Here is a 25,638-nt window from a genome sequence, read left to right on the forward strand (position 1 = left end):
TTAAACCACAAACATCCGAGGGAGACTTTTGAACATCTGATCAACCATGTAATAAAAATTAAGCTCAGCGGTTGCAGAGCAGCTCCGTTGTGAGCTTGTACCTGACAGGTATTGACTGTGCCAAATGACAGAGACTCACTTTAAACAGACTGAAAGAGTATTGATTGATCAGCATGATGAAAACTGTCATGGTTCCTGTGTTCATGACTTTATACGGTCATGCTTGTTGTCACCATCTCCACAATCTGCTCATCCCAATCAGCTCCTGACTGCTCTAACCCAGGGTGCCCAAAGTCCATCCTCGACTGATGCGAGACACCCCCTCACACATCGGTGAACGTCCAGGGGGAGGACATTGACATGACCTGGGTGTTCACCTCAACAGTAAACAGGACTGGTCACACCACACAGATGCCAGAAGGGCCAGAGTCGTCGCCACGTTCTGGGGAAACTAAGGTCCTTTGGCGTATGCAGGCCGATGTTAAGGGCTTTTTATGACTCTGTGGTACCTCTGCTGGGGAGTGAGCAGCATAAGCTGGTCAGAAAGGCCAGCTGTCCTGGGCTGCCCTCTGGACTCTGTGAAGGAGGTGTGTGAGAGGAGGATGTTGGCCAGATTTACATCCATCATGGACACCACCTCTCAGCTGCTGCACCAGACAGTGGAGGGGCTGAGCAGCTCCTTCAGCAGTCATGATTCCATATTCCACCTTGTAAATATGGATGTAGCTTGTGAGGTTGTTTTTATTTACACTTCTATTTATACTTATGTGCATATTTGTATGTAATATATATATATATATATTTTTTTTTTCTTCCTGCACCTTAGTGCATACGAAGAGCTGCTGTAACGAGTGAATATCTCCGCCGTCTCCGTCTAAATCCATGGAAATGCAAAGACACACGGACAGGTCACTCAGTTAGTAGTACTAGATAGTTATTAGTTGGAAGTTGAGCATTCAAATAAAATAAAATGTTACAAATTATATCTGGTTCTGCCCGTATATGCGTGGGTTCTCTCCGGATACTCCAGCTTCCTCCCACCGCCTAAAGACATGCATGTTGGTTACTCTACATTGCCCATAGGAGTGTGAGTGGTTGTGTGTCTCTGTGGGGCCCTGCGATGGACTGGCGAGCTGTCCAGGGTGTCCCCTGCCTCTCTGGGATAGGCTCCAGCTTCCCAGCGTCTCTTCATCGGATTAAGTGGTCTCAGAAAATGAATGAATGAATGAATTATATCTGGTAGCCTGATCTTATTCAATAAAAACACACCAGCGCTGCATCCAGCTGGACTCAACAGCAACCTGACCAGCACGTGTCCATGCTGTACCTGTGATGGGATTTATTTGTGTTGTCAACACGTCTTTAAGTCGCTTTGGGGGAAAAAGCTTCTGTTTAAATGACAGTAGTAATAATCGCACTGACAAACCTCTGCGAGAATAACTGCAAACATGAAATACTGCGATAATATTGACCTTTACTTACTGGTGACCACAAAGACCAGTTGTTCCCCAATAAATCTGGTCTTTGTGGTCACCAGTAAGTACTGGTTAACTACCCGTTGGTTCCTGATTGAAGCGTTCCCTCGTAACAACTTGAATTTTGTGTCCAGTAAAGTGTTACCAGTTACAAATCGTTAGGGACCAAAATGATGATGAAGTATGTTGTATTTCAGAAGGAATGGTCCGTTCCATGTTTAACACAGATGGTAATCTTAACACCCGTCATAGCGCTGCGTTATACCACCAGCAAAGTCCTTCATGAAGATCTGTGCAATGCTACGTATTGTTGTAAAATTAAAAACTGTGTTTTTTTAATAAATCGTGTATGTGGGAAAAGTCAAGAACTTGTTATGGGATCTTATGATGAATCTGAAACCCTGACTTGTGTCACCAGAGGATTCACGGCGTTCATAAAGCCGTTGTCAGTGTGAGCTGCTGGGAGGGTCCTCGTTGGTTATGCCATCAACGACAGATGATGTGAGGGTTGCCAAATTATCTGCTTATGGAAGTAAACTTTAAAATATCACTTTAACAATAGTTTCTACTCACTTCGAGCATGTTTAATGCCTCAGTGGCAGAGTTTTCAGTGATAAGTGTCATTGTTTTAGGCAGGAATTTATCACGGCTAGCTTAAGAAGAATAAGTTAATATATTTGGATATCATTACTCTAGATTTAGTTAATAACTCTCAATGCTGGTAAAATGTTTTTATGTCTGATATCTGTTAGCATGTGCTTCTTTCAGTACATTTACTATCATATAATCACACTGAGTGGATGGAAACCAGTGACCAGACTGGAGAACGTATCCCCGCAAGTTTTATTTAAGACTTCTCTTTATTCCAATGTATTGACTGACTGAACCATGAAGCTCAACATTTTTACTTAAAAGGAAGCTAATGATGATATCTGAAGTAAGAGGAAACAGTGTTTTATATTTCATGAAATGCACCAGTAAAACATGATGCTAACTTACATCCAGTGTTTTTTTTCCCCTGTTACCATAGCAACACTTGGTTTCTGGCAGGTTTCCTATCAGGAGCCCTGATAGCACCTGTCAGACATCAATTAGGCTACTGCTCCCAAGGTTTTCTGTTTGGATCAGAGAAAGCCACATTCTAAGTGATGACTTGGTTGTTTATTTTGTCACAGCAAGCAGCAAATCTTCTTATATCACTGGATGCCACAAACAAACCGCCGTGAAGAAACTAAATACATGTTTTATCAGTCAAACAAATACATAAGAAACCAAGCTAAACAATCAAATTACCATGCGAACCATGTGACCAAACACTCAGGAGTAATTTGTTCATTCTCAGAAAATTCTCTTGACCTTTGCACAGTGGTGTAGTGGGAATACTCAGGGTTATGAAATGACTAAACCTGTACTAATGAGAGACAGGCTCATGGACATATAAACTTCTATCTTTATTATGTCTATGTTCAGGTTAAAGTTACTGCAGCTGATGGTTAACTGCACCAGTGCAGCACCAGTAACCTTAGCTGGTTGACGTAGTGTGAGGATGTGGTAATTGTAAAAGCAGCATCACAGGGGGCTTAGCAGTGGGCATAAAAGTTGGTATACTCCATATACCCGCATATACCCTGGACAACACCACTGCCTTTGCAGAAGATATTTCTCCATGCGGTCTCATTCCTCTTCTCTGGCCCCATTTCTGCCATCACTGATTAGTTTTTACAAAACGACTCATGTCCAGTCCTTACTAAGAGATAAAATACACTGTGTGAAAAGGAGAAAGTGTGGAAAAATCAGTCTTTCAGTGAGATTCGCGTTTAGGAGCAACATAAGCAAATTACATAAGATAAGATAAGACCCGTGTCTCGGACGGTCTCTTTAGGGGACTTTCTGTTTGTATTTACTACTTCTGACATTTTGTTATGTTGTATCTGTTGAAATGTTTGAACGACTCCACCTCCGTGATTTCAGCCTTCGCGTCTGTTTCCTGGTTCGTTTAGTTTCGATTTCCGCGTGTTCGTGACGCAGATTTTCTCCGTGAAAACGTCCATCTGAATGTAAGGTAAGCACTTTTACTACTGGGCTCTTTAACTCGGGGCATTACTTTCATTATTTCCAGCTGAAACGGAGGAAATCAGCCCTGCTGGACGCAGAAAACCTTTCCAATTCCAGCAGGTGGAGAGAGCCGCAAAGGAAACATGGAGGCGTTCAACTTTGGGTTGTTGGGTTAGTAAATGATATTTAAGCAGCACTACCTGAGTTCCAGGTGCTGACTGGTCTGGATGCTCTCTGATGGCCATCATGGAGACGTTGGTCTGCGTTCCCACGTGGAGAAAGGCTTAAAGTACATTTTGCCCCATTCTGATACAAAGTAAATCCAGGATGACACTAAACTGACTTTGTAGAAAACCCTAACGTATTATTAAATAATATAAATAATGGTGGTAGTTTACGCTTAAATGTCTTATTTTTGAGCTGTAAACAGCATAGTTTCACTTTATAGCGATAAACACTAATACTACTGCTAAACTTTTTCTTTTTTTGTGGGTCAAAAATAACAAAACGCCTCCTCCAGTATAGGGCCAGTTGCTGTTTACATGATGTAGAAGTAAACTCGGTGCTCCTTTATTTGCAATATAATTGAGAAAAACTCACAACTCCTTCAAGACGTGTTTTTTTTTTAAAAAAAAGCAGAAAATCAGGCGCAAACATCCGGGAACTTTGTTGACTCTTGTTCAACATAACTTATATAGGAGTTTTATTTTGTATAAAAATCCATTGACAGGAGGAATCACCTCTCCTCCATCTCCAGACCGTTTGGAGGTGGAAAGCTTCTCAGCTGTTTGGGAGTTTTCAGTGATGCTGGAGGCATCAGACCAGAACAGCAGGTCACTAAACCCTCACAGCAATGTTGTTTCTGACGGAAAGACGAGGATAATATCGGGTTTAGTTGTTTCTGAACGCTGCTGTAGACGCGGTGTTCAGTTCACCTGGTTGGGCAGCCACTTCATAAACGCAGCCGGACCAGGTTCTGTCCACACATCCCTGATCCACTGACCCAAGCTTTCCTTTTCCTCACACCGTCTGCCGGCATTCAGCTGACTTGGATATGAAACACAAAACACAAGCCAACCAGAGGAGGAGCAGCTGAAATGTTGAACAGGCAGGAAGATTTGACTTTACTGATCTGTTTCTTCTGCAGATGAAGGGAGAAAGTTTATGAGCTGAGGTGAATTCAGCATCATGGAGCAGTGTAAGGACAGAGAGGAGGACGTTCCTCCCTCTAAAACCAGTCTGAGTGGGGAACATGAGGGTCAGAGCAAAGCCCAAAGGTGGGATAAATGTCAAAATTTTCTCCATCAACACGCAAATCACCAAACCACGTTTAATAAACTCGTATCTGTGTTGTGTTGAAGCCCAGAGCAGCAACCAGATTCTCCTGGACCTGAACCCAGCTGCCTGTCCTTCAAGACCAACAGGTCAAAGGATAACCCACTTGTCAACTTTAAAGATCACTCCACATCTCCACCACAGTAAGTACATCGCTTAGTTTAACTCTCACCACTCTGCTGGTATGCGGGCGATCTAACGCGGCAACGCTTTGTGAAATTTCTCAGGAACCACACAACAAAACGTAATGCGGAAAATTGCGATCACAAACACACTCTTTGGGTGATCTAACGTGAGCTAGGGACAATTCTGGCCTTTTGAGAAGGTTTTCAGTTCAGCTGTTAAGTGCGGGGTTTTTTCCGGGAACTTTGTGCGTGAATTCCACTACGCTACGTTCAGGATTTACTACATTTTGGGATTAAAAACGTGTATATTATATAAATGGACCATCATATTGAAGCTTGATATAAACAGTGATGACTTCCTGTCGGTCTCTCGACCAATAAGAAGCTCAGATGTCTTCTTTTGTTTTTATGACGGTGACATCCAATTGGAGCAGCCAAAGATCAGTGTGTGTTAAAATAGTTATCTTCCAGTATCGAAAACATAAACGCAACTAAAATTGTTTGCATTTGATCATTTTTTCCTCCCTCCCCCCCTCACTTCTTCAGTCACCTGTGCCACTCTTGGAAACAGTTTCTGTCTGGAAATGCTAGAATGTCGATCTTTTTTCCCTGACAGCCAAGGCCTGAGAGAAACTTATGGAAGTAAATCGGTTGCACCAGATTTAGAATTTTTTTAAAAAAAATTTGCATTTCAAGCAACAAACTTTTATGCAGCGAATTAACATAATCTGAATTTTATTAATCTGAATTAAATACAGTAATTTTCTAATCGTTTATTTTTTGCGAGTTTTAAAATTCAAGACTCCCAAATTCAACAGTCAGAATTCGGTGGTTAAAATTGGCCGTCAGAAAATCTGTTCCACCGGGATAACTTGTCAGTTCAGGATACCATTGAACTGGTATTCAGCCAATCACGTCACGCTTCGTCAGCCCCCTGACTCGGACGCTTTAAGTCAGCGGCGGAGCGCTCCAAGGCGACAGATGCAGAAGTCACGTGGTTCATGGAGCTGCCGGCAGTTCTAAACACCGTCGTTCATTTTAGGTGATTTGGAAGCATTTTCTATGGAAAGTTTCTGAAATGAGGACAGTTCTTGGCCTTGTGAGTAATATGCTGAATATTCTGCAACAAACAAAGTCAACTGTATTATTTAATTTGGCCAGTTTAAGTTAACTAGTTGTGCAACAAGCTAGTGGTAGTGGTTAGCTAACGTGAGCTAGCTTTCAGTCCTGGATGCTGCCAGTAAGTCAGTATTTATCACAGATTTATTGCAGTTATTAGCCGTTGTCATGTAAAGATTTTGTTGGATTTTACCATTATCCTTTGGCGATGGCTGTATTAGTTCATCTGAATTTAATTCCTGGTGGTAAACTAAACATTAAAATATTAACTACATATTTAACTTTTCTTCTGAGACTAATGAGGTTCATTTAGAGTTTTACATCCTTAAAGAGACAAAGCCTCAGTAACAGCAGCAATAATGCAGAGCTGGTCCTGCTGGAGAAATATGCATGTTATTAGTTTTAAAAATAAATAAGAAATATTTGATAGTATAAATGTGTATTTTTTATATTTACTGGTGAACCTCCAGGATTTCTCTGCCTGATGCAGCTGCTGCAGTTTCCCACAGCTTTTCCATCTTGTGGATCAACATGAAACACAAATGTGTTGCTGCTCCAGTACGTCCAGTCACTTCCTCAGAAAGCTTCCCAGTTCCTCGCTGCAGCTCCACGTTGCTGTAATTACCTTCTCATCCAGTTTACACAATTCTCCATCTCTGTGAGACTGTACAATAAAATACAATACTGTACAATATATATTATACAATACTGTATAAAAATGTTTGATTTTTTTGTTTGGTTGAAAGTTGTGTTTTTAAGACGTGATGAACTCATTTAATGGTATTAACCAAGAAATATTTAAGATGAAAATGTTTATACTTTACAGTGGTTTTCTGGCTAGAACAACAGTAAACAGGGTTACGCATGTATTCAGTTTGCATAATGACAAGGGAAATATCAATTATATAGTGATATAACAATGGTATCTTCTACAGTTTAATCCCAAGTCATTATTTAGATTAATTAAATTGATACCAAATCCTCATTCAAAGCATCTGCAGCTACTTGTCATTCAAATAATTTTAAATATCTTCAATATTATTTATTTAGATCATCTCTGCCATTCATCTCATTTCCATTTGACACCAGTTAAAATAGACAGACTGACTGGTTCCCACTGTTGTGTTTGGAGACAGTAAATCCTGGAACTGACAATAATATCATGGGTTTTGTTGTATAATGTAGGTGAAAGTAAGCTCAAACAGGTGCTAACTGGCACACTGTAGAAGGACGAGGTTTAGCATTCCCATGCTAGCATGCAGAGAAAATTCATTTTAATGTGGAGGTTATACCTCCGTGTTTTACCTTGACAAATAAGACACATTACGGGTATTATGTTAACTACAATTTTTATTTTGATCACTAAATATAACCTGTAAATGTATTTACTGGTATGTTTATCATCTTGTTTCTATTGACAGTGTAAAGCTATGATCAATTTCATCTCTGCTACTTCCGAATATAAAAACAACATCCAAGTCAGGTGATGGATAAGCGTGACGTGATTGGGAGAATACCAGTTTGATGTTATCCTGAATTGACTACCGTATTTTCACGACCATAAGGCGCACCGTACTAAAAGGCGCAGTCTCAGTTATGTGCGTCCTTTCTGTATTTAACACATACATAAGGCGCACCTGACCATAGGGCGCGGCATGGTAAAACACACGGATAAAACAAGCACACAAGTGTACGTGTACGAGTTTGGTACTCACATTTTTTTTACCGGTAATCGTCATCAGTCAAACCCATCAAAGTCCTCATCCTCTGTTTCTGAATTGAACAGCTGAGCTAAATCTCCAGCAAACATGCGAGGTTCACTTTCTTCACTGTCAGAGTCACTTTCCGTGCCGTGCGGCTCCTCGGAAATGATGCCGGCTTTAGCGAAAGCGCGGACAACAGTGCCAGCAGACACGTTGTTTCCCAAGCGTCTTTCCTCCAACTCGGGCCACCTTGCCTTATGTCCACGGAAACTCAGCTGCGTCTTCTTTACCTGTCGGAGCTCGTTTTCCATCTTCCTCCACTTGCGAACCATCGATTCATTAATCTTAAATTCTCTCTCGGCTGCTCGATTTCCACGTTGCTTGGCGTAGTTGATGGCCTTCAGTTTAAACTGTGCTTCATAAGCGTGTCTTTTTGCCATTTTCAGAGTTGTTAGAAAAAGGTGTTCTGCATAACGCACATACCTGTTCTTTTATATGCGATCAACGCCCTCGCTTCACCCTTTAACATTCTCATGGTGTTCTCTATACGTCCGATTACAACGACAACAACAACAACACGCACACACAGGGCGCACTGCACTATAGGGGGCGCCGCACATTTTGAAGAAAATCTAAGACTTTTATGTGCGCCTTATGGTCGTGAAAATCCGGTAGTTATCCCAGTGGAACAGATTTTCTGATAGCGAGTTTTAACCACTGAATTCTGACTGTTGACTTTGAGAGTCTGAATTTTTTTCCCTTGAATTTTTTATCTTTGAATTTTGAGTCTTGAATTTAAAACTGAAAACATAGTAGCAAGAACAAATGATTAGAAAATTGAAGCATTCAATTCAGATTAATAAAATTCAGATATGTTCATTTGTTGCATAAAATTCCAATAACCCCCCGGCTGCAGCCTGGAGAACGGGGAGGACCTGGATATTGGGCGGAGTTGGTTGTCAAATGGGCGTGGTTAGGGTTAGTGTAAGGGTTAAGGTTGATCCAGTCAAAATGTTGAGGGGGCAGGGTTGGGCATCCAGCCCTGTCCAATATCCAGCCCTGCCTCATTCTCCAGTCTGCAAATTCTGGTGCTTGAAATTCAAAGGCTTATAAAATTCAAAATCTGGTGGAACAGATTTACTTCCACAGAAACATATTAATAAATGAAAAACCTTATACATTGTAGTTTTGTGTCCTTTTTTTTTTTTTTTTTTTTTAAATTAACTTATGTGACATTCAGTTTCTGTTTAGTTTTTCTTTTCTTTTTATATTAATATAATTATTGATTCATCCAGGTGGCATCATTTCAGAATACATATTATGATTGCCCAGGTTGTCCTGGAAAAAAAGATTTTCATTACTTGACTGTGCATGAAAGGACTGACATCATACATGAATTAATAGACAGAGGTCAGGCGGACAAAACATAGCAAGAAATGGCTTGGCGTTTTCAGAGTTAATTCAGGTTTTCATCCTGTAAGGATTTCTGACAATTTAACCTGTTTTCCATCAGGATCCATCAGATACCAGATTCTCCTGGACCTGAACCCAGCTGCCTGTCCTTCAAGACCAACAGGTCAAAGGATAACCCACTTGTCAACTTTAAAGATCACTCCACATCTCCACCACAGTAAGTACATCGCTTACAAAATTATTCAATTTTTCATCCAGAGAGAATTTATCTGACAATTTCCCCTGGTCCTGAACTCAGCCATTGTTATTATTAATATAGTTAGATGTGTATTGTAGCAGGTTATACAGACCTGACGTAATGCGTTAAACAGAAATTAGATTTTTTCTTGTTCAATGAAGTATCAGCTACTAGAATTTTAATCAACCATTTTTTGTCATCAGTTAAAAGATACGAATCAGTAAGATGCAGCCCTGCTGATGAGTACACTTTATTGGCACTATGATGAAGGTTGTACTAGTTTGGATGAGTGCACTGTGGTTATAATTGGTTGGGATTTAAGTGCACATCATCTGACTAGTGGTGTTAGCTTGGAAGTGACATTTTCTGTCTTTAAAAAACAATAGTCACCTATGATATCTTTTATGCTTGTGGTGTTTTTCTTTCCGTGAACACCTTGGATCATCTTAAAAGAACTGTGTTTTATTACAGTGTTATGAGATTATGATGTAGGAAATGTTGGACAGTTACCTGCAATATGCCGCAGACAAAATTATTTTCTGTCAATTGCTGTTGAATTTGTTTCTAGAGGTGGCAATGTACAGAACTACGATTCTCCACATCCTCAGATAAAACTGAAGAAGCTGAATGAGTACTATATGTGTTTTCTAGAGGCACTGACCACAACAGTTTAAGCAATTAGTGGTTAACGTATGCTATCAGAATTCATATAGTCAAAGTTATGCTAAGTCCTATGGAGGAAGACAGATTCAGGGTTTCACTGGAAAATGTGGATGTGTTTTCCATGCATGGGAAAACAGTGAAATAACCTGAAGCTGACATAATTTTTATAAAATTACATGATATATCATTTTGGTCATATTGCCAAGCACTATTAGTCACTCATTCCAATCTAATATTCCATTGTAAGGGAACAAATTAAGTTTTGTCCATTTGTTTTCTGCCTCTTATCTGCTGGAGCAGCAGCCTCAACCAGGAAGCTTACAGTGTGTTCAGACCAAACACGTTTTGAGCGTCAAGAGCAGCAGGTTTCAATGTAAAGTCTATGGGGAGGCGCGGCAAGGGGGCGTCGAGCTTTCTTGTGTCGCGTTTTGGGCGTCGCACGTCAAAAGCCAGAGATGGACAAAGCTGAACTTTGGCCGCTCGACGCGGGGCGTCAACCAATCAGAGCGATCAGCTCGCAGCTCCTGGAGGATTCCTGTGGTGAACCCAGTGCCCAGAGCTGAGTGCGGCTCTTGTTGCATTAACACTGACTATTACTGCTCTATGACAACATCCTCAAGCTCTATTTATTAAATAAAACCATGCCATATCTCTCCTGAATCCGCCATCATTCAGACTGACCGGAAGGAAAGCGCTGCCTCCCTCCTCTCTTTTCCACCACGTTTGCCGCTCGCTCCAGACACACAAGCGGCAGATGCAGCAGGAGCGTTGGGAGCATTTTGGGCGTTGGACACAAAAGTGGCAGTTTAGTGACCAGCGTCGAGCGTTCGGCGTTTTGAGCATTTTCGACGCTCAAAAGGCGTTTGGTCTGAACACACCGTTAGACTTTCCTCTCTCCCCAGCCACATTTGCCAGCTCACTCGGGGGGTATCCTGAGGTTACCCAGACCAGCTAAGAGTATAATCCCTCCAGCATGTCCTGGGTCTTCCCTGGGGTCTCCTACCCCAGGGGCGTGCCCGGAACCAGGGAGGAGTCCAGGAGGTATCCTAACCAGATGCCTGTTGCATCTCAACTCCTCTTCAAAATGGAGGAGCAGTGGCTCTACTCTGAGCCCCTGCCAAATGAACAAGCTTCTCACCCTATCTTTAAGGGAGAGCCCGGCCACTCTGTGGAAGAAACTCGTATCAGCCTCATGTATTTGTGATCTTGTTCTTTTGTACACTACTTACAGCTTAAGACCATAGACGAGGTTAGGAACTAGGGGTCAGAGATATAAAAAAGCGATTCACATAAAAGTCGAGATTTTTTTTATTTTAAAATTTTGAAATAATTTCTTTTTTTTTCTTTGAGCAATATTTTTTCTTCATTTTTTAAAAATGCTTATATGTTGATGCCATTTGGAGAAGCAGTTACCACTTGTTTTTCCATAGAGGGAAAAAATTTCTCTTCAGTAAAAACAGAGCTTACAGTCAAATGTACGGCAGCAGCAAGCCAACAGACACTCAGAACAGCACATTTATATGCAGTTCAAGCTTTTGAAACAAGAGTATAAGATCAAAAAGCAGGTTTAGATTCATATTGCTGCTGAATAAATTTGAAAAACTGGCACACAATGATTTTAAGTTTTTGGGAAATCCGGCTATTGATATCGTCTGTAAACTTTCTTATCATGCAACTTTTTCACATGGTCTCACATTTTTACAAAGCAAACTAAAAATTGGCAATATTGAGAAATTGCATTTTAAATAAAACTGGCACCCTAAAAATCGAATTGAGAGAAAAGCATATTGTCACAGCCCTAGTAGAAACATAGATCAACCAATTAATTGAGAATTTTGCCTTCTTTCTCAGCTCCTTCATCATCACAACAGACTCCACAGCAGATTCCACATCACTGCAAATGAACCACTGATTTTCTTTCTTTACCTCCATTCTTCCCTTACTCCTGAACAAGACATTGAGATACTACTGCCTCTTTGGGGAGGATCTCATCCCCAGTCTGTAGATGACACTCCTTGTCTCTGTGTAACTTTTAACCACCTCAGTTCCTGAGATAGGAGAGCCCATCCCTGAGTACCCCGCCTCTGATTTCTCATCAGTAAACATGTTGGTGGGATTGTGGATGACTTCAAAGTATTCCTTCCACTGAACCACGTCCCTAACTCCTTGAGTCAAGGTCGGCAGCCAGCCTATCCCCACTGTTCTTGGTGTCAATGGATCATTGGAACACTGCTTCATTCTGCTGAGCTTCTAGGTGGTCAACCAGAATCTCCTTGAAACTGTCCATAAGTCATTCTCCATGGCCTTTCCGAACTCCTCCCATGCCCTAGTTTTGCCTCAATGGTAGCCCAAGCTGCATTCTGCTTAGACTGCAAATATCCATTCACTGCCTCCAGAGTCCTGCAGGCCAAAAATGCCCAATAGGACTACTTCTTCCGCTTGGCGGCATCCCTCACTGTAGGTGTCCACTAATGAGTTCTGGGATTATCACCACAACAGGCAACAATGACCTTATGGCCACTTGTTGGGCTGTCTGCTCAGACAGTAGAGTCACAAAACACAGCCCACTCGGACTCAATGTCCCCCGCCTCACTCGGGACATGGTTGAAGCTCTGCTGAAGGTGGGAGTTGAAGCTCGCTCTGACGGGAGACTCTGCCAGACGTTCCCAGCAGACCCTCACAACACGTTTGGGCCTGCCAGATCTGACTGGCCTCCTCCCCCACCATCTGAGCCAACTCACCCCCAGGTGGTGATCAGTTCACAGCTCTGCCCCCCTCTTCACCTGACATGTGATAAGTCTGATGATAAGACTGCAAAGTTGATCACTGAACTGTGGCTTCTGAACTGGACAAGCTCTTTATATAGTTATTGTTTCTGTGTTAAAACAAGAAGCCTTTTTTCACTGTTGTAAAAGTTAATTAGTTGTTTCTTAGATCACAAATCTCAATGATATCAACATTTCTTATTTTCAGTCAAATTAACAGGCAAGTATGCTTCTATGGAGTTTCATGATGATGTGAACATATAACTAACTTGTGATGGAAAACTAGCCGAACTATCATCTGTTTAACTTTTCACAGTCACATGCCAATATTTTTTTTTTGTTATTCCTTAACAGAGTGGATGAACAGGGCCAACAGGTTCCCAGTGGTCAACAGCATCAATCACAACTGGACTCCATATTCATGGTGTGTCTACTTTGTAAACATTATCAGTGTCAAACATGGATTGCAGGGGTGTTCCACAAAACTGGATTAAGGAAAAAGCCTGTCTTATCTTTATAAGTCTATCTCGTTTAAGAGAAAGTTCAGTTCCATCAACATAGCTTATCCAAAGTGCCTGCTGAGTAACCATGGTAGGTTATGCGTCGGAACTAACCAGCTCGTGGGCAGGTGAATGTTCAACTTAAGCTTAGCTGTGTCTAGGAAAAAACAGAAACAGATTCCCAAAAGGAAGTTCCACCTGCTAGAATTCTGTGCTCCTGCCACTCATTCAACGCAACTGCACATATACTGAACATGAAATTAAATGGAAAAGAACACGGTATTTGTTAAAACTAATTAATACCTTATTAATCCCAAATGTCACAAACACCTGACCTCTACTGCCCCCGGGTGGCTGATAGGAAAACTGGGATCAGCTGTATCCCGCCCATACAGGCTGAGGGAATTTTAAAGAGGGCAACATACAAATAAGAGGGAGAGTACAGAGCTCCTCGGGGGTGCAAGGGATTCTTTTCTTTTTGAGATACCTCTCAAAACTCTTAGATGGCCACGTGATACTTTTGCATTATCATGCAATATTTCATTCATCAATACATTCCCTCACAATAAGTTTTACTTATTAGTACATGAATACATGTTTACTAGAGCGTGCACAACCACAGATTAATTACAATTTCAGACTAGAGGGTGACACAGGAGTAGATTTTCACTCTTGTCCCATTGCACTCCAACAGCAAATATCTTGTCCCATCCCAGTCCTGGACCAAAGCAAAATAATAAGACCTGTGCCGTCCCAATCTGGATGAAATTACTTCCATTCCCATCCCATTCCCACTCAGAATAATTACCGCTCCCATTTTAAAAAATGTATTTATTCTGTATGCAATATGTTGAATTTGATTAAATGATTAAATTCTGCCAACCGGATCATCATTACTTATAACGTTGCGTTGTAAATCCATATTGGTGTCTCCAAGGGTGTTTGCTAACTGAAAACTAACAGCTAACAGCGAAAACTACAAAGTGCCAGTCCTTTTTTTTTTTTCCTTTTGTTTGTTGGTTCCCGCTCCCATCTGCTCCCGTTAACTTTTATCCTACACTGCTCCAATCATGTGATTGATGGTAAAACTGACTCCCGCAGGACTCCCACAGGTATCCTGTGACCCATGGAATCCCTGAAAAAAATTTCAGACTCTTGTACTTTATTTCCACCTGCTCCAGGTACACTTTCAGCTGTTAAGATTGCTTCTGTTGAAATGTAACCGTGAAGAATTTATGTAGGTGCGATATATTCACAAAGCATGATGATGCGAGTTGATTGTTGGGTTGTTAATAAACTGAGCAGGGCCAGAATGGCTCATGTCCAATTTGGTGTTCACGGAACGACTTGAGCCTTAATTCAGAGATGATGTTAGTTCAAGCAAGGCTTTCCATATACAGCCTGACTTTCTTTAGCTACTCTGGTGGAACACCCTTCAGGTCTTAATCAGTTTTATTGTGTGATTCAAAACAATTCTCTCTTCCAGCTGCTGGAGGAAAATATTGTGACTTTTGTGAAGAATGAGTTAAAGAAGATCCAGAAAGTTCTGTGTCCAAACTTATTAGAAAATCAGAATCAGGGAGAGGATGTGGAGATGTTACAAGGTGAAGATCAAGAGCAGAGGAATATCAGCAGAGAAGCAGTTGTGAAGATTACAATAAACTTCCTAAAGAGAATGAAGCAGGAGGAGCTGGCTGAGCGTCTGCAGAGCAGTAAGGATTTGATATCAAAGATCTAAGAACAAATTATGAAAAAAATGCTTTTTATAATTTATGTATATAAATGGTAATTGAATGTTTAAGCAAGAGATAGAAAAAACATTATTATATATGAATAATTCAGTACAATTAATTCTATTAACACTATTAATAATAGTGTGCTTTTTTAAAATTTTTTTGCTGGGGGAAGGTGGTATTTAAATGAACTGACATTTTTTATTCTTTAAAAAGGAACACCCTGTGGAGTGGGTCAACAAAATCTCAAGTCCAGTCTTAAAAATAAGTTCCAGTGTGTGTTCGAGGGAATCGCTAAAGCAGGAAACCCAACTCTTCTGAATGAGATCTACACAGAGCTCTACATCACAGAGGGAGGGGCTGCAGGGGTCAATGATGAACATGAGGTCAGACAGATTGAAACAACCTTCAGGAATCCAGACAGACCAGAAACAACCATCAGACGAGAAGACATCTTTAAACTCCCACCTGGAAGAGATGAACCAATCAGAACAGTGATGACAAAGGGAGTGGCTGGCATCGGGAAAACTGTCTTAACACAGAAGTTCACTCTGGACTGGGCTGAAGACAAAGCCAACCAGGACATCCAGTTCACATTTCCACTGACTTTCAGAGAGCTGAATGTGCTGGAAGAGAGAAAGTTCAGCTTGGTGGGACTTGTTCATCACTTCTTTACTGAAACCAAAGAAATCTGCAGCTTTGAAGACTTCCAGGTCGTCTTCATCTTTGATGGTCTGGATGAGTGTCGACTTCCTCTGGACTTCCATAAAACAAAAATTTTAACAAATTCTAAAAAGTCCACCTCAGTGGATGTACTGCTGACTAACCTCATCAGGGGGAACCTGCTTCCATCTGCTCGCCTCTGGATAACCACACGACCTGCAGCAGCCAATCAGATCCCTCCAAGCTGTGTTGACATGGTGACAGAGATCAGAGGGTTCACTGACCCACAGAAGGAGGAGTACTTCAGGAAGAGGTTCAGGGATAAAAAACAGACCAGCAGGATCATCTCCCACATCAAGACCTCACGAAGCCTCCACATCATGTGCCACATCCCGGTCTTCTGCTGGATCACTGCTACAGTTCTGGAGGAAGTTCTGAAAACCAGAGAGGGAGGAGAGCTGCCCAAGACCCTGACTGAGATGTACATCCACTTCCTGGTGGTTCAGACCAAAGTCAAGATGGTCAAGTATGATGGAGGAGCTGAGACAGATCCAGTCTGGAGTCCAGAGAGCAGAAGGATGATTGAGTCTCTGGGAAAACTGGCTTTTGATCAGCTGCAGAAAGGAAACCTGATCTTCTATGAATCAGACCTGACAGAGTGTGGCATCGACATCACAGCAGCTTCAGTTTACTCAGGAGTGTTCACCCAGATCTTTAGAGAGGAGAGGGGACTGTACCAGGAGAAGGTGTTCAGCTTCATCCATCTGAGTGTTCAGGAGTTTCTGGCTGCTCTTTATGTTGACCTTATGTTTATCAACCATGGCACTGATCTGCTCGCAGACCAAAAGGTTTCCCATAATTCAGATTTCTTCAAGAGTGCTGTCAACAAGGCCTTACAGAGTCCAAATGGACACCTGGACTTGTTCCTCCGCTTCCTCCTGGGTCTTTCACTGCAGACCAATCAAAGACTCCTACGGGGCCTGATGTCACAAACAGGAAGTGACTCACAGACCAATCAGGAAACAGTTCAGTACATCAAGAAGAAGATCAGTGAAGATCTGTCTGCAGAGAGAAGCATCAATCTGTTCCACTGTCTGAATGAACTGAATGATCGTTCTCTGGTGGAGGAGATCCAGCAGTACCTCAGATCAGGACGTCTCTCTACAGATAAACTGTCTCCTGCCCAGTGGTCAGCTCTGGTCTTCATCCTACTGTCATCAGAAAAATATCTGGATGTGTTTGACCTGAAGAAATACTCTGCTTCAGATGTAGCTCTACTGAGGCTGCTGCCAGTGGTCAAATCATCTAAAAAAGCTGTGTGAGTACATCAGTAGTTTAATATTTAAAATAATCATGTTCAATGTAACCCTAATGAAGTTTTCCTTTTTTTAAAATCATTTATTCAGGTTGAATGGCTGCAATCTGTCTTGGAGAAGCTGTGAGGCTTTGTCCTCTGTTCTCAGCTCACCATGTCTTTGTCTGAAAGAGCTGGATCTAAGTAACAACAACCTACAACCTGTAGGAGTGAATCATCTGTGTTCTGGACTGAAAAGTCTAAACTGTACACTTGAGGTTCTCCGGTCAGAATCAAATAGTTAATTTTTATTAACATTTAAAGTTGATTGTTACATATAGTGTGCCTTTTATGTAGCACCAACTAACTTGGGTTAAATTTTTGTTTAAGCTATATCATATCAATTGCTAGATTTAACTGCTTCATTTATGTTTGTCTGTTTGTTTGGGTTCTCCACAATGCATCCTTTCATTAATCCTTCTAATATGGAACACATCATATCCTTTATAATACAGTATGTTGTTCTGTGTGTCTACAGTGTTTCTGGCTGCCTGATTACAGAAAGCGGTTGTGCTTCTTTGGTCTCTGCTCTGAGCTCCAATCCTACTCATCTGAGAGAGCTTGACCTGAGTTATAACCATCCAGGAGACTCAGAAGTGAAGGTGCTCAATGCTGCATTGAACGATCCACACTGGAGATTGGAAATTCTCAGGTATGGATGATACAGGTGATCACTTATGGTAATGGGATGTATTTTAATCTATGAGATGTCACTTATCAGTGAGTTGTTAAAAAAGAAACATCTAATCTAGAATAAGAATGGTGAAATGAAGAGAAAAAGGTGTATTCTCATTGTGTGGGATGGTTGGAGTGCCAAATGTCACAAAAACCAAAATCCCTTATATTTCATTTAACAGTTTCTTAGGATTGCCAGACTTCTTGTGGTACTATGCCTATCCATTTCTGGGTCAGCTGTCATGTTGAAATCCCCAAGGTGTGTTTTTTGTGTGACCTTGGAGTGATGTGAAGAGGGAGTGACAAAACAAGGGATCATTAACATTTGGTCCATGTACATTTGCAATACATACCATGATGTTACTATTTATTCTATTTTACTAAACTGCTAGTAATGGTTGATGTCAGTGTTCAGTATTTACAAACCTCCAGGTTTTTTTTTGCACAATATATTCTTCAAATGTCAGAATCTAAAGACTGCCGCTAAATGTAAGTAACACTTTAATTTAAATATTGAGTAATTCTCAACATGAAGCTCCAGACAGGTTTTCCTCCCCTGAAACCATCCACCTATCTGAAACATTTCTGACATTCTGCAAAACAAAAAGATGAAAAACTTCCCTCAATTGAAAAATATAGAAAACGGAACATAAAATAGAAAATCGAAATTTTCTGTCATTTGATGTACTTAATATGAAATCAGCAGCACCAAATTCTTAGAATACCACCAAATTAAATTTATTATAGGTTAGAAATATACCCTTGATCAATTAAACTTGACTATCATCCATCCATCCATTTTTTTCCCAATTATCTGTCATTCAGTCGCGGGGCCAGCCACCTAAACAGGGTAGCCCAGACTTTCCACCTCCCAACCACATTCCACAAGTTATCAGGGCACAACGACAGACTGGCATAGAGTGAATCACTGCAGAAGCTGCACCAATCTATCTGCCTATCTCACGCTTCATCCTTTTCTCATTCCTGAGCAATACCCTGAGATACTTGGAACTCCTCCATCTGGAGCAGGACCTCATTCCCAACCCAGAGAGGACACTCCACCTTTTTCTGGCTGAGGACCATGATCTCGGACTTCATACTCTACTGCGAATCATTCAAGCAAGAGCTGGAAATCATGGCCTGGTTAGCGCAAACGGAACTACATAATCTGCAAAGCAGAGACCCAATCCTGAAGCCACCAAATTGTATCTCCTTAACACCTTAGTTGAACTTCAAAATTCTGACCGTAAAGGTTCTGAACAAAATCTGTGATAAAGGGCATCCTTGGTCAAACTCTAACTAAAAACAAACCCCATTTACTGCTGTAAATGCAGACCAGGCTGACAATGATCATATAGGGATCTATTGGTTCACAAGGGGGATCTGTACTCCATATTCCCTGAACACCCCAACAGGAGTCCCTGATTGACATAGTCAAATGCTCTGTAGACCTTCCACATTTTCTCATCTCATTCTTTCCCGTGAATTTTTTTCTCTTGTTATCGTTCTCCTTCCTACTTCACCACACACTGATCTGCACGAAACACTTTATCTACCAATGTTAAGCATTTAATTCACAGGCAGATTTAGTATTTAACAAGCTAATCACAGTACTATTTATTTTTACATATTCTTGTTTTATTCTTGTATATTTACTGTATACATTTTTTTTTTTATCTTTGGTTTATTTTATTTTTTGTTGTTTTTATTTATCTATATGATTTAGGTTCCTATACCAAGAGCTGAGTCCTAATGTCATGCCACTAACATAATGTAAGCTGATATGACTGTAAAAGTTACTTGAATCCTTGAATTATATGCAGACTGAGCTGTATAGTTTAGAATTATATTTGTAGAACTATGAGTTTATCTCTTATGGTCCTTAGGTTTTATGCCTCTCACATATACAATTTTACTCTTGGCAGTGGGTGTGCTTTTGATGAATTTGATGAGCAAGGATTTGCCTGGATTTCATGTCATTCGCATATCTTCTGCTCTGTGTTTTATGAGTTGAATTTCATATGTGTTTTGTTTATTAGACATGGAATTCAGTTTGGAGAGGAGACCTTAGTTTCAATTAGTCCTTATTGGGGACAGATGAAAACACACTATCAAGGTTGAGAATTTTGTTGGTTAATTGATCAAGTCTTGCATTGTATGATTTCCTGAGCCTTGCATTTATATGGTATTATTTGACCTTTAAGGTATGACTTTGTTGAATTTCCATACTGTTAAATGTGGTATTCCAGGAGTTTGATTACTCTCCACCATGCATGCTCACAGTGGGGCATTGAATCGAAGTCAAGATTTAATGCAATCTGCTGGTTTTCCTTAACCTTCTGAGACCACCACATAACATTTGTGATCTGATTATTTTTCAAAAACCTTTTGATTGAGTGCACAGTCATGGGTGAAGAATTGGTCTAAAGTGGGGAACATTAGGTAATTCATATTGCCGCTTAGAATAAGATAGTGTTTTGAATTTAAGGTAGAAGGTTTGTAAAAAAAAAAAGTGACTTTCCCAATTTAGAGCTTATATGACCAGTGTTATAAGACCTACCCACAACTATTATTTAGCAGCTAGAGGTATTGGCTTTGACTTTGGACATCACAAATGTCACACAAATGCTGCACCTCTGGATTTAAAGTAAAGGTTTGAGTGACCAATCCAGCTACTCCTAATTTGAGAGTTGTCAGTGGTATGTAAATAAGTTTCAGAAAAAAAAGTTTTCAGAAATGTGAAAATATTTTCTTAAGCTTCACAGTGTGATTTAGACTTGATCTTCCAGGTGATGAAGTTCACATCACAACCAGACAGTCCCATCTGAGCAGCAGAGGCAGTCACGGTCTTGAAAGTTGAGCATGGTAAAATGGTAGTGCAATTCATAATGTAACAGAATAATAATAATAATAATAATAATGATAATAATAATGGTAATAATAATGGTAATAATAATGATAATAATAATAATAGAACAAACAGTAAAATGACAACATCTTGGGTGTTAATGATAAAACAAGTCTGTAGTGAGCCCCCACCTCATAGCTTATCAGAATGAGGCTGATCCCCAAACCAACACAAAGGTCCACACATATGGCATTGCCTCCTCTGGATTGTGGAACCATTGCTCTGTTCCTGAGTAATATGGAGCATTGCTTGGTATTAAAGGCGTTATTGGGTCTTGTTACTAGTAGCTTCTTAACCTCAGGGAATGCAAATCTGGCTTGGGCAATGGCTATTATACATTTTTCTCAACAGTTATATATATAATATATGTATATGTTTATATATATATGTGTGTGTGTGTGTGTGTGTGTGTGTGTGTGTGGGTGTGTGTGTGTATAAATCTTTTCATTAATCAAAACATACTTTTTCTTGGGAAAACTGATCATGTGTTGCAACATCTGTTTGCTTGTTGAAGGAGACGAGGCTGCTCTGACCCCTCTTTTTCTTTCAGGATTGAGCCTGCTGGAGAAGGATGGTTGAGACCAGGTCTGAGGAAGTGTAAGTGTGTTTTTCATTGGCTTCATCATATTCAACCATCTTCACACTATTAGATTACTCATTTGTCAATCAGAATTTAAGTGATAGTATGTCTTTTACAGCACTTTGATTGTGTTTGTTCTCTCCATCAGATTCCTGTACGCTCACCATTGATACAAACACCGTACACCAAAAACTCAGACTATCTGACAACAACAGGAAGGTGACGGTTGATCAGGACCAGCCCTACCCTGATCATCCAGAGAGATTCAACTGGTGGCCTCAACTACTGAGCACAACTGGTTACACTGGTCGTTGTTACTGGGAGGTTGAATGGGAAGGAAAGGTTTTCATAGCTGTAGCTTACAAAGACATCAGAAGGAAAGGAAACAATGTTGACAGCAGGTTCGGGTGGAACGATAAATCCTGGTGTCTCAGTTGCTCTGATGGTGGTTACTCATTCCGTCACAAAAACATACAAACATCCATTCCCATCTCCTCCTCCTCCGTCTCTAACAGAGTAGCAGTGTATGTGGACTGCCCTGCTGGCACTCTGTCCTTCTACAGAGTCTCCTCTGACTCACGGATCCACCTCCACACCATCAACACCACTTTCACTCAACCTCTCCATCTTGGTTTTGGAGTCTGGTCTTGCTTTGGATCACTGGAACCTGGTTCTTCGCTATCTCTTTGTTTAGAGGAAGACTATTTTCCTGTATAAGGACACCTCAAAATGACAACTTTTGGATTTGAGGTATTTAACATTGGCTTCATGATCAATAGGGGGACAGCAAGGTTCATGAAATCCTTTTAAGAAATGTTATATAATTTTTATATTTTTTCACTGATATTTTTGCCTTAAGCTTAAATACATATGAACATGAATCAAACATATTGTAACTGGATAAATGGAAAGATAAATGCACATTCAGCAGTAGAAGGACTCTCAAGCTGGTTACCTGTTTTTTCCACAGCAGGAGGTTAGACGCATCCCTACAAACCACTTGAATGCAAAGTGGAGGACTCTTGTTTCTGTGTTCATCACATGGCTACATGTTACATGCTAGTTTTGCCAGATTCCCTAAGATTAAGCAACACCAATTCTGTGGATGATTTTATGAGTAAAAATGGATTGTTTTGTAACAGAACCAAAAACCTCTATGTGCACAAGAACAATGTCCTCTACCTCAAGTTCTACATGAATAGTCGTAAGTTGCCATTTGCTGTTGACAGTACAACAAACAAGGCACAAACTGAATTTATACAAACAATTATGCCATGATTGGATTAACTTTAAAGGAATCATTGAATCACCAAAGTTTGCCAATCACTGTTGCCAACTTCTCAGTAAGAAAAGTAGCTATCGGCTGTCGTAAAAGTCGCTATATTGACATCATAGCCTAATTTGCATAACCAAACTGGTTTATATAGTTGTAACTGACTATGCCGTGGAGGGGAATAATGTTGGAGAGACCAAAATGGTAATATGACACCCTAAGTATGTTTACAACCGAACCTTAAGTCAATATTTGTTTATTTTAGTTTTTATTAAATCCTTTGGTTTTTAATTATGAGTCAACAACATGTTACAGTACTTCTAAGTTTTATGAAAATGTTTTTGTTCACACTTCATTAAGTGACATTAATGTCTGATGGTAAGCCCACACAGGATCAAAAGGTAGCCGCTTTGTGCATTTCATTTTCAGTCTTGTCGTGGAGCAGAGGTGATCATCTCTGGTTCTGACTACAGCTAGGAGGTGGGACTGCCGTTGTTCCAGAACCGAGCCTCTTTTGACTGCTTTTAAATGTGGGAGGGGCACACATTGCAGCAATGCTGTTTATTGAAAATAAATTAAAGACAGCTGCTTTGATGTCAGTCTCCAAAGGTCTACAATAACAGCAGAAAATGTCACTACATTTGCCACTAGTCACTTTTTGGAAAGAAAGCAGCGGGAGGGGTCTGAAAACTTGCTAAGTATAGTGACAACATTGCTAAGTTGGCAACACCAGTGCCAATTGTATTGCACTGTACACTGAGGGAGAATGGACTAATTGTACTTTAAAGTAGGCTCAGTGACCTAATAAAAAACCTTGCATATCTTTCTGACATTTTTTGCTGAGCTAAACTGAACAGTTCTTCACAAATTTATATTACACATGCCATTCATCTCTTTGATGGTCCGTGATCTGACTTTCCATCTGTTTGGGGGTCCTTTGCCTTAATGTTTAAAATTCTGACTTAATGCACTAAATGTTCCATGGAGCAACTTGAAACCTTCCGAATAAAATATTTGCTTCAATTAACAATTTATTCTGAATCAATTCTGTAATAATTTGGCATCAACAGTCTAAAACTTTAGCTACAGAAAGTAAGAAAAAGCAAAGATGCCTGATTTTACTCTGGAGACATGTTTGCAGATGTCACTTGGCTCAATAAAAAATAAAACCTCTTTATTCCTGCTTTTGTCTGTGACTCAGAGTTGTGGGATTGAAGCTGCTTTGAAGCTCTGTTTATCATACCATACAATACCAATCTGATTCACAAAATGCTTTAAAATGTTACAGACTGCCCATAATGAAAAACCTTGTTTGAGTATATAAGTGCCCATATGTGCACTAGGCACCAGGACACTTGTGCCACAGTTTGACGATTGACTAGTTATTTTATCAGACTTGAGGCTGTATGTTTTTTGTTTTTTGTTTTTTTTAATAAAAGTAGTAAAGAGAGGAATGAAGATGTCAGCTGATTACCACCTGGTGGCGAGTTCGCTCAGATTGTGAGGGAAGATGCTGGTGAGACCTGGCAGGCCCAAATGTGTTGTGAGGCTCAACTGTCTGGTGGGAGTACCCTGTCAGAGAGAGCTTCAACCATGTCGCGAATAAGGCAGGGGACATTGAGTCTGAGCGGACTATATTCCATACCTACCCCATACTCCCACACCTGCTCCCTTTTATGCAGTCCTCTGCCAATCCTCTGGCAGGGACGAGGAATGCCAGCTGTGGGTAATTGTTAATCAGTAACCTTGCCCACAAAGTCAAATCCACAGCAATTAAAATCATGCATAAAAAAACAATAAAACCAAAACATAAGGGCAAGGTTTTCTGATAAATAGTTCTGTCCACTTTGACATGTTCTCTCCAGGCAAGTATCTCATGAGTAAAGAAGGATAGAACGTGAGATTGACAAGGGGATTGATGCCGGTCTGTCGTGGTGAAGAAGGAGCTGAGCCAGAAGGCAAAGCTCTTACTTTACCAGTCGATCTACGTTCCTACCCTCATCTATGGTCATGAGCTGTGGATCATGACCAAAAGAATGAGATTATCAGTACAGGCAGGTAAAATGAGTTTCCTCTGCAGGATGTCCAGACTGTGATAAGGGGGAGAAGCGTAGTCATCTGGCAGGGGCACAGAGCAGCTGCTCCTGAGCATTGAGAAGATCCAGTTGAGATACAACAGGCATCTGGTTAGGCTGCCCCCTGGATGGCTCCCTCGTGAGGTGTTACGGGCATGACCCTGTGGGAGGAGAACTCAGAAAACATATATATATATATATATATATACACTATTCACAAAAAGTTAGGGATATTCAGCTTTTGGGTGAAATTTCCCAACAAGCCTAAAATGCATTCAAACCTGTACAGGTGAACTTAATGTGATCTTCTCTAAGCTTTTAAATGCACATGTCCAACTGTTAAATGTTCCAATAAATTTTGCACAAGTTGCTGTTCTCTAACGAGCTTAACGGCAAAAATCACGGCAGGTGTGTGATCCTTGAATTGACCAATAAATGTCCTGGTTCAATTAGAGCTGGTGTTTAAACAGTTGTCCTCATCATGCTGTTCACATTTTGACATCATGAGACCAAGACGACACCTAACAATGGAACAACAGTCCCTTGTCATTGCCATGCTTCAAACAGGACGTTCTCAGACAGAAGTGGCCACTGAGCTTGGAGTGTCACAGAGTGTCATCAGCAGGTTGCAACAGAGATATGGAGAGACTGGAAGAGTCACAGAAAGGCCTAGAAGTGGACGTCCTTTGGCCACATCCCGTGCTGATGACCGCTACATTGTGAACACTGCCCTGAGAAACCGGATGATGAATTCCACTCAACTCCAGGCACGTTTAAGAGAGGTGAGAGGCACCCAAGTGTCACGTCAGACCATTCGAAACCGTTTCCATCAGCGTGGTCTGCGTGCTAGACGACCTGCACGGGTACCTGACCACACCACCAGGCACAGGCATCATCGTCTTGCATGGGCCAGGGAGCATTTACGCTGGACGAGGAACCAGTGGGCCTCTGTGCTGTTCTCTGATGAAAGTCGATTCACACTGAGC

The 25,638-nt window shown here is 40.8% G+C and overlaps 2 protein-coding genes across 2 annotated transcripts; both read left to right on the forward strand.

Annotated features, from left to right (window-relative positions):
* The first annotated feature begins 3,503 nt into the window (after nucleotides 1-3,503).
* LOC306773805 (NLR family CARD domain-containing protein 3-like) lies at nucleotides 3,504-17,832 on the forward strand. The gene is made up of 9 exons (XM_079263720.1): nucleotides 3,504-3,537; nucleotides 4,678-4,807; nucleotides 4,892-5,008; nucleotides 9,326-9,442; nucleotides 13,246-13,315; nucleotides 14,878-15,103; nucleotides 15,341-17,105; nucleotides 17,194-17,367; nucleotides 17,620-17,832. Exons 2-9 carry the CDS (start codon nucleotides 4,719-4,721, stop codon nucleotides 17,801-17,803), a joined length of 2,742 nt encoding a protein of 913 aa, XP_079119846.1. The 5' UTR covers nucleotides 3,504-3,537; nucleotides 4,678-4,718; the 3' UTR covers nucleotides 17,804-17,832.
* A 3-nt stretch (nucleotides 17,833-17,835) lies between these two features.
* LOC306773810 (stonustoxin subunit beta-like) lies at nucleotides 17,836-23,741 on the forward strand. The gene is made up of 3 exons (XM_079263729.1): nucleotides 17,836-18,959; nucleotides 21,275-21,321; nucleotides 21,453-23,741. Exons 1-3 carry the CDS (start codon nucleotides 18,898-18,900, stop codon nucleotides 22,019-22,021), a joined length of 678 nt encoding a protein of 225 aa, XP_079119855.1. The 5' UTR covers nucleotides 17,836-18,897; the 3' UTR covers nucleotides 22,022-23,741.
* Nucleotides 23,742-25,638: the final 1,897 nt, after the last annotated feature.

This window comes from Telmatherina bonti (genome assembly GCF_933228915.1).
Source record: "Telmatherina bonti genome assembly, chromosome: 24".
In the NCBI taxonomy this organism is placed as follows: Eukaryota; Metazoa; Chordata; class Actinopteri; order Atheriniformes; family Telmatherinidae; genus Telmatherina; species Telmatherina bonti.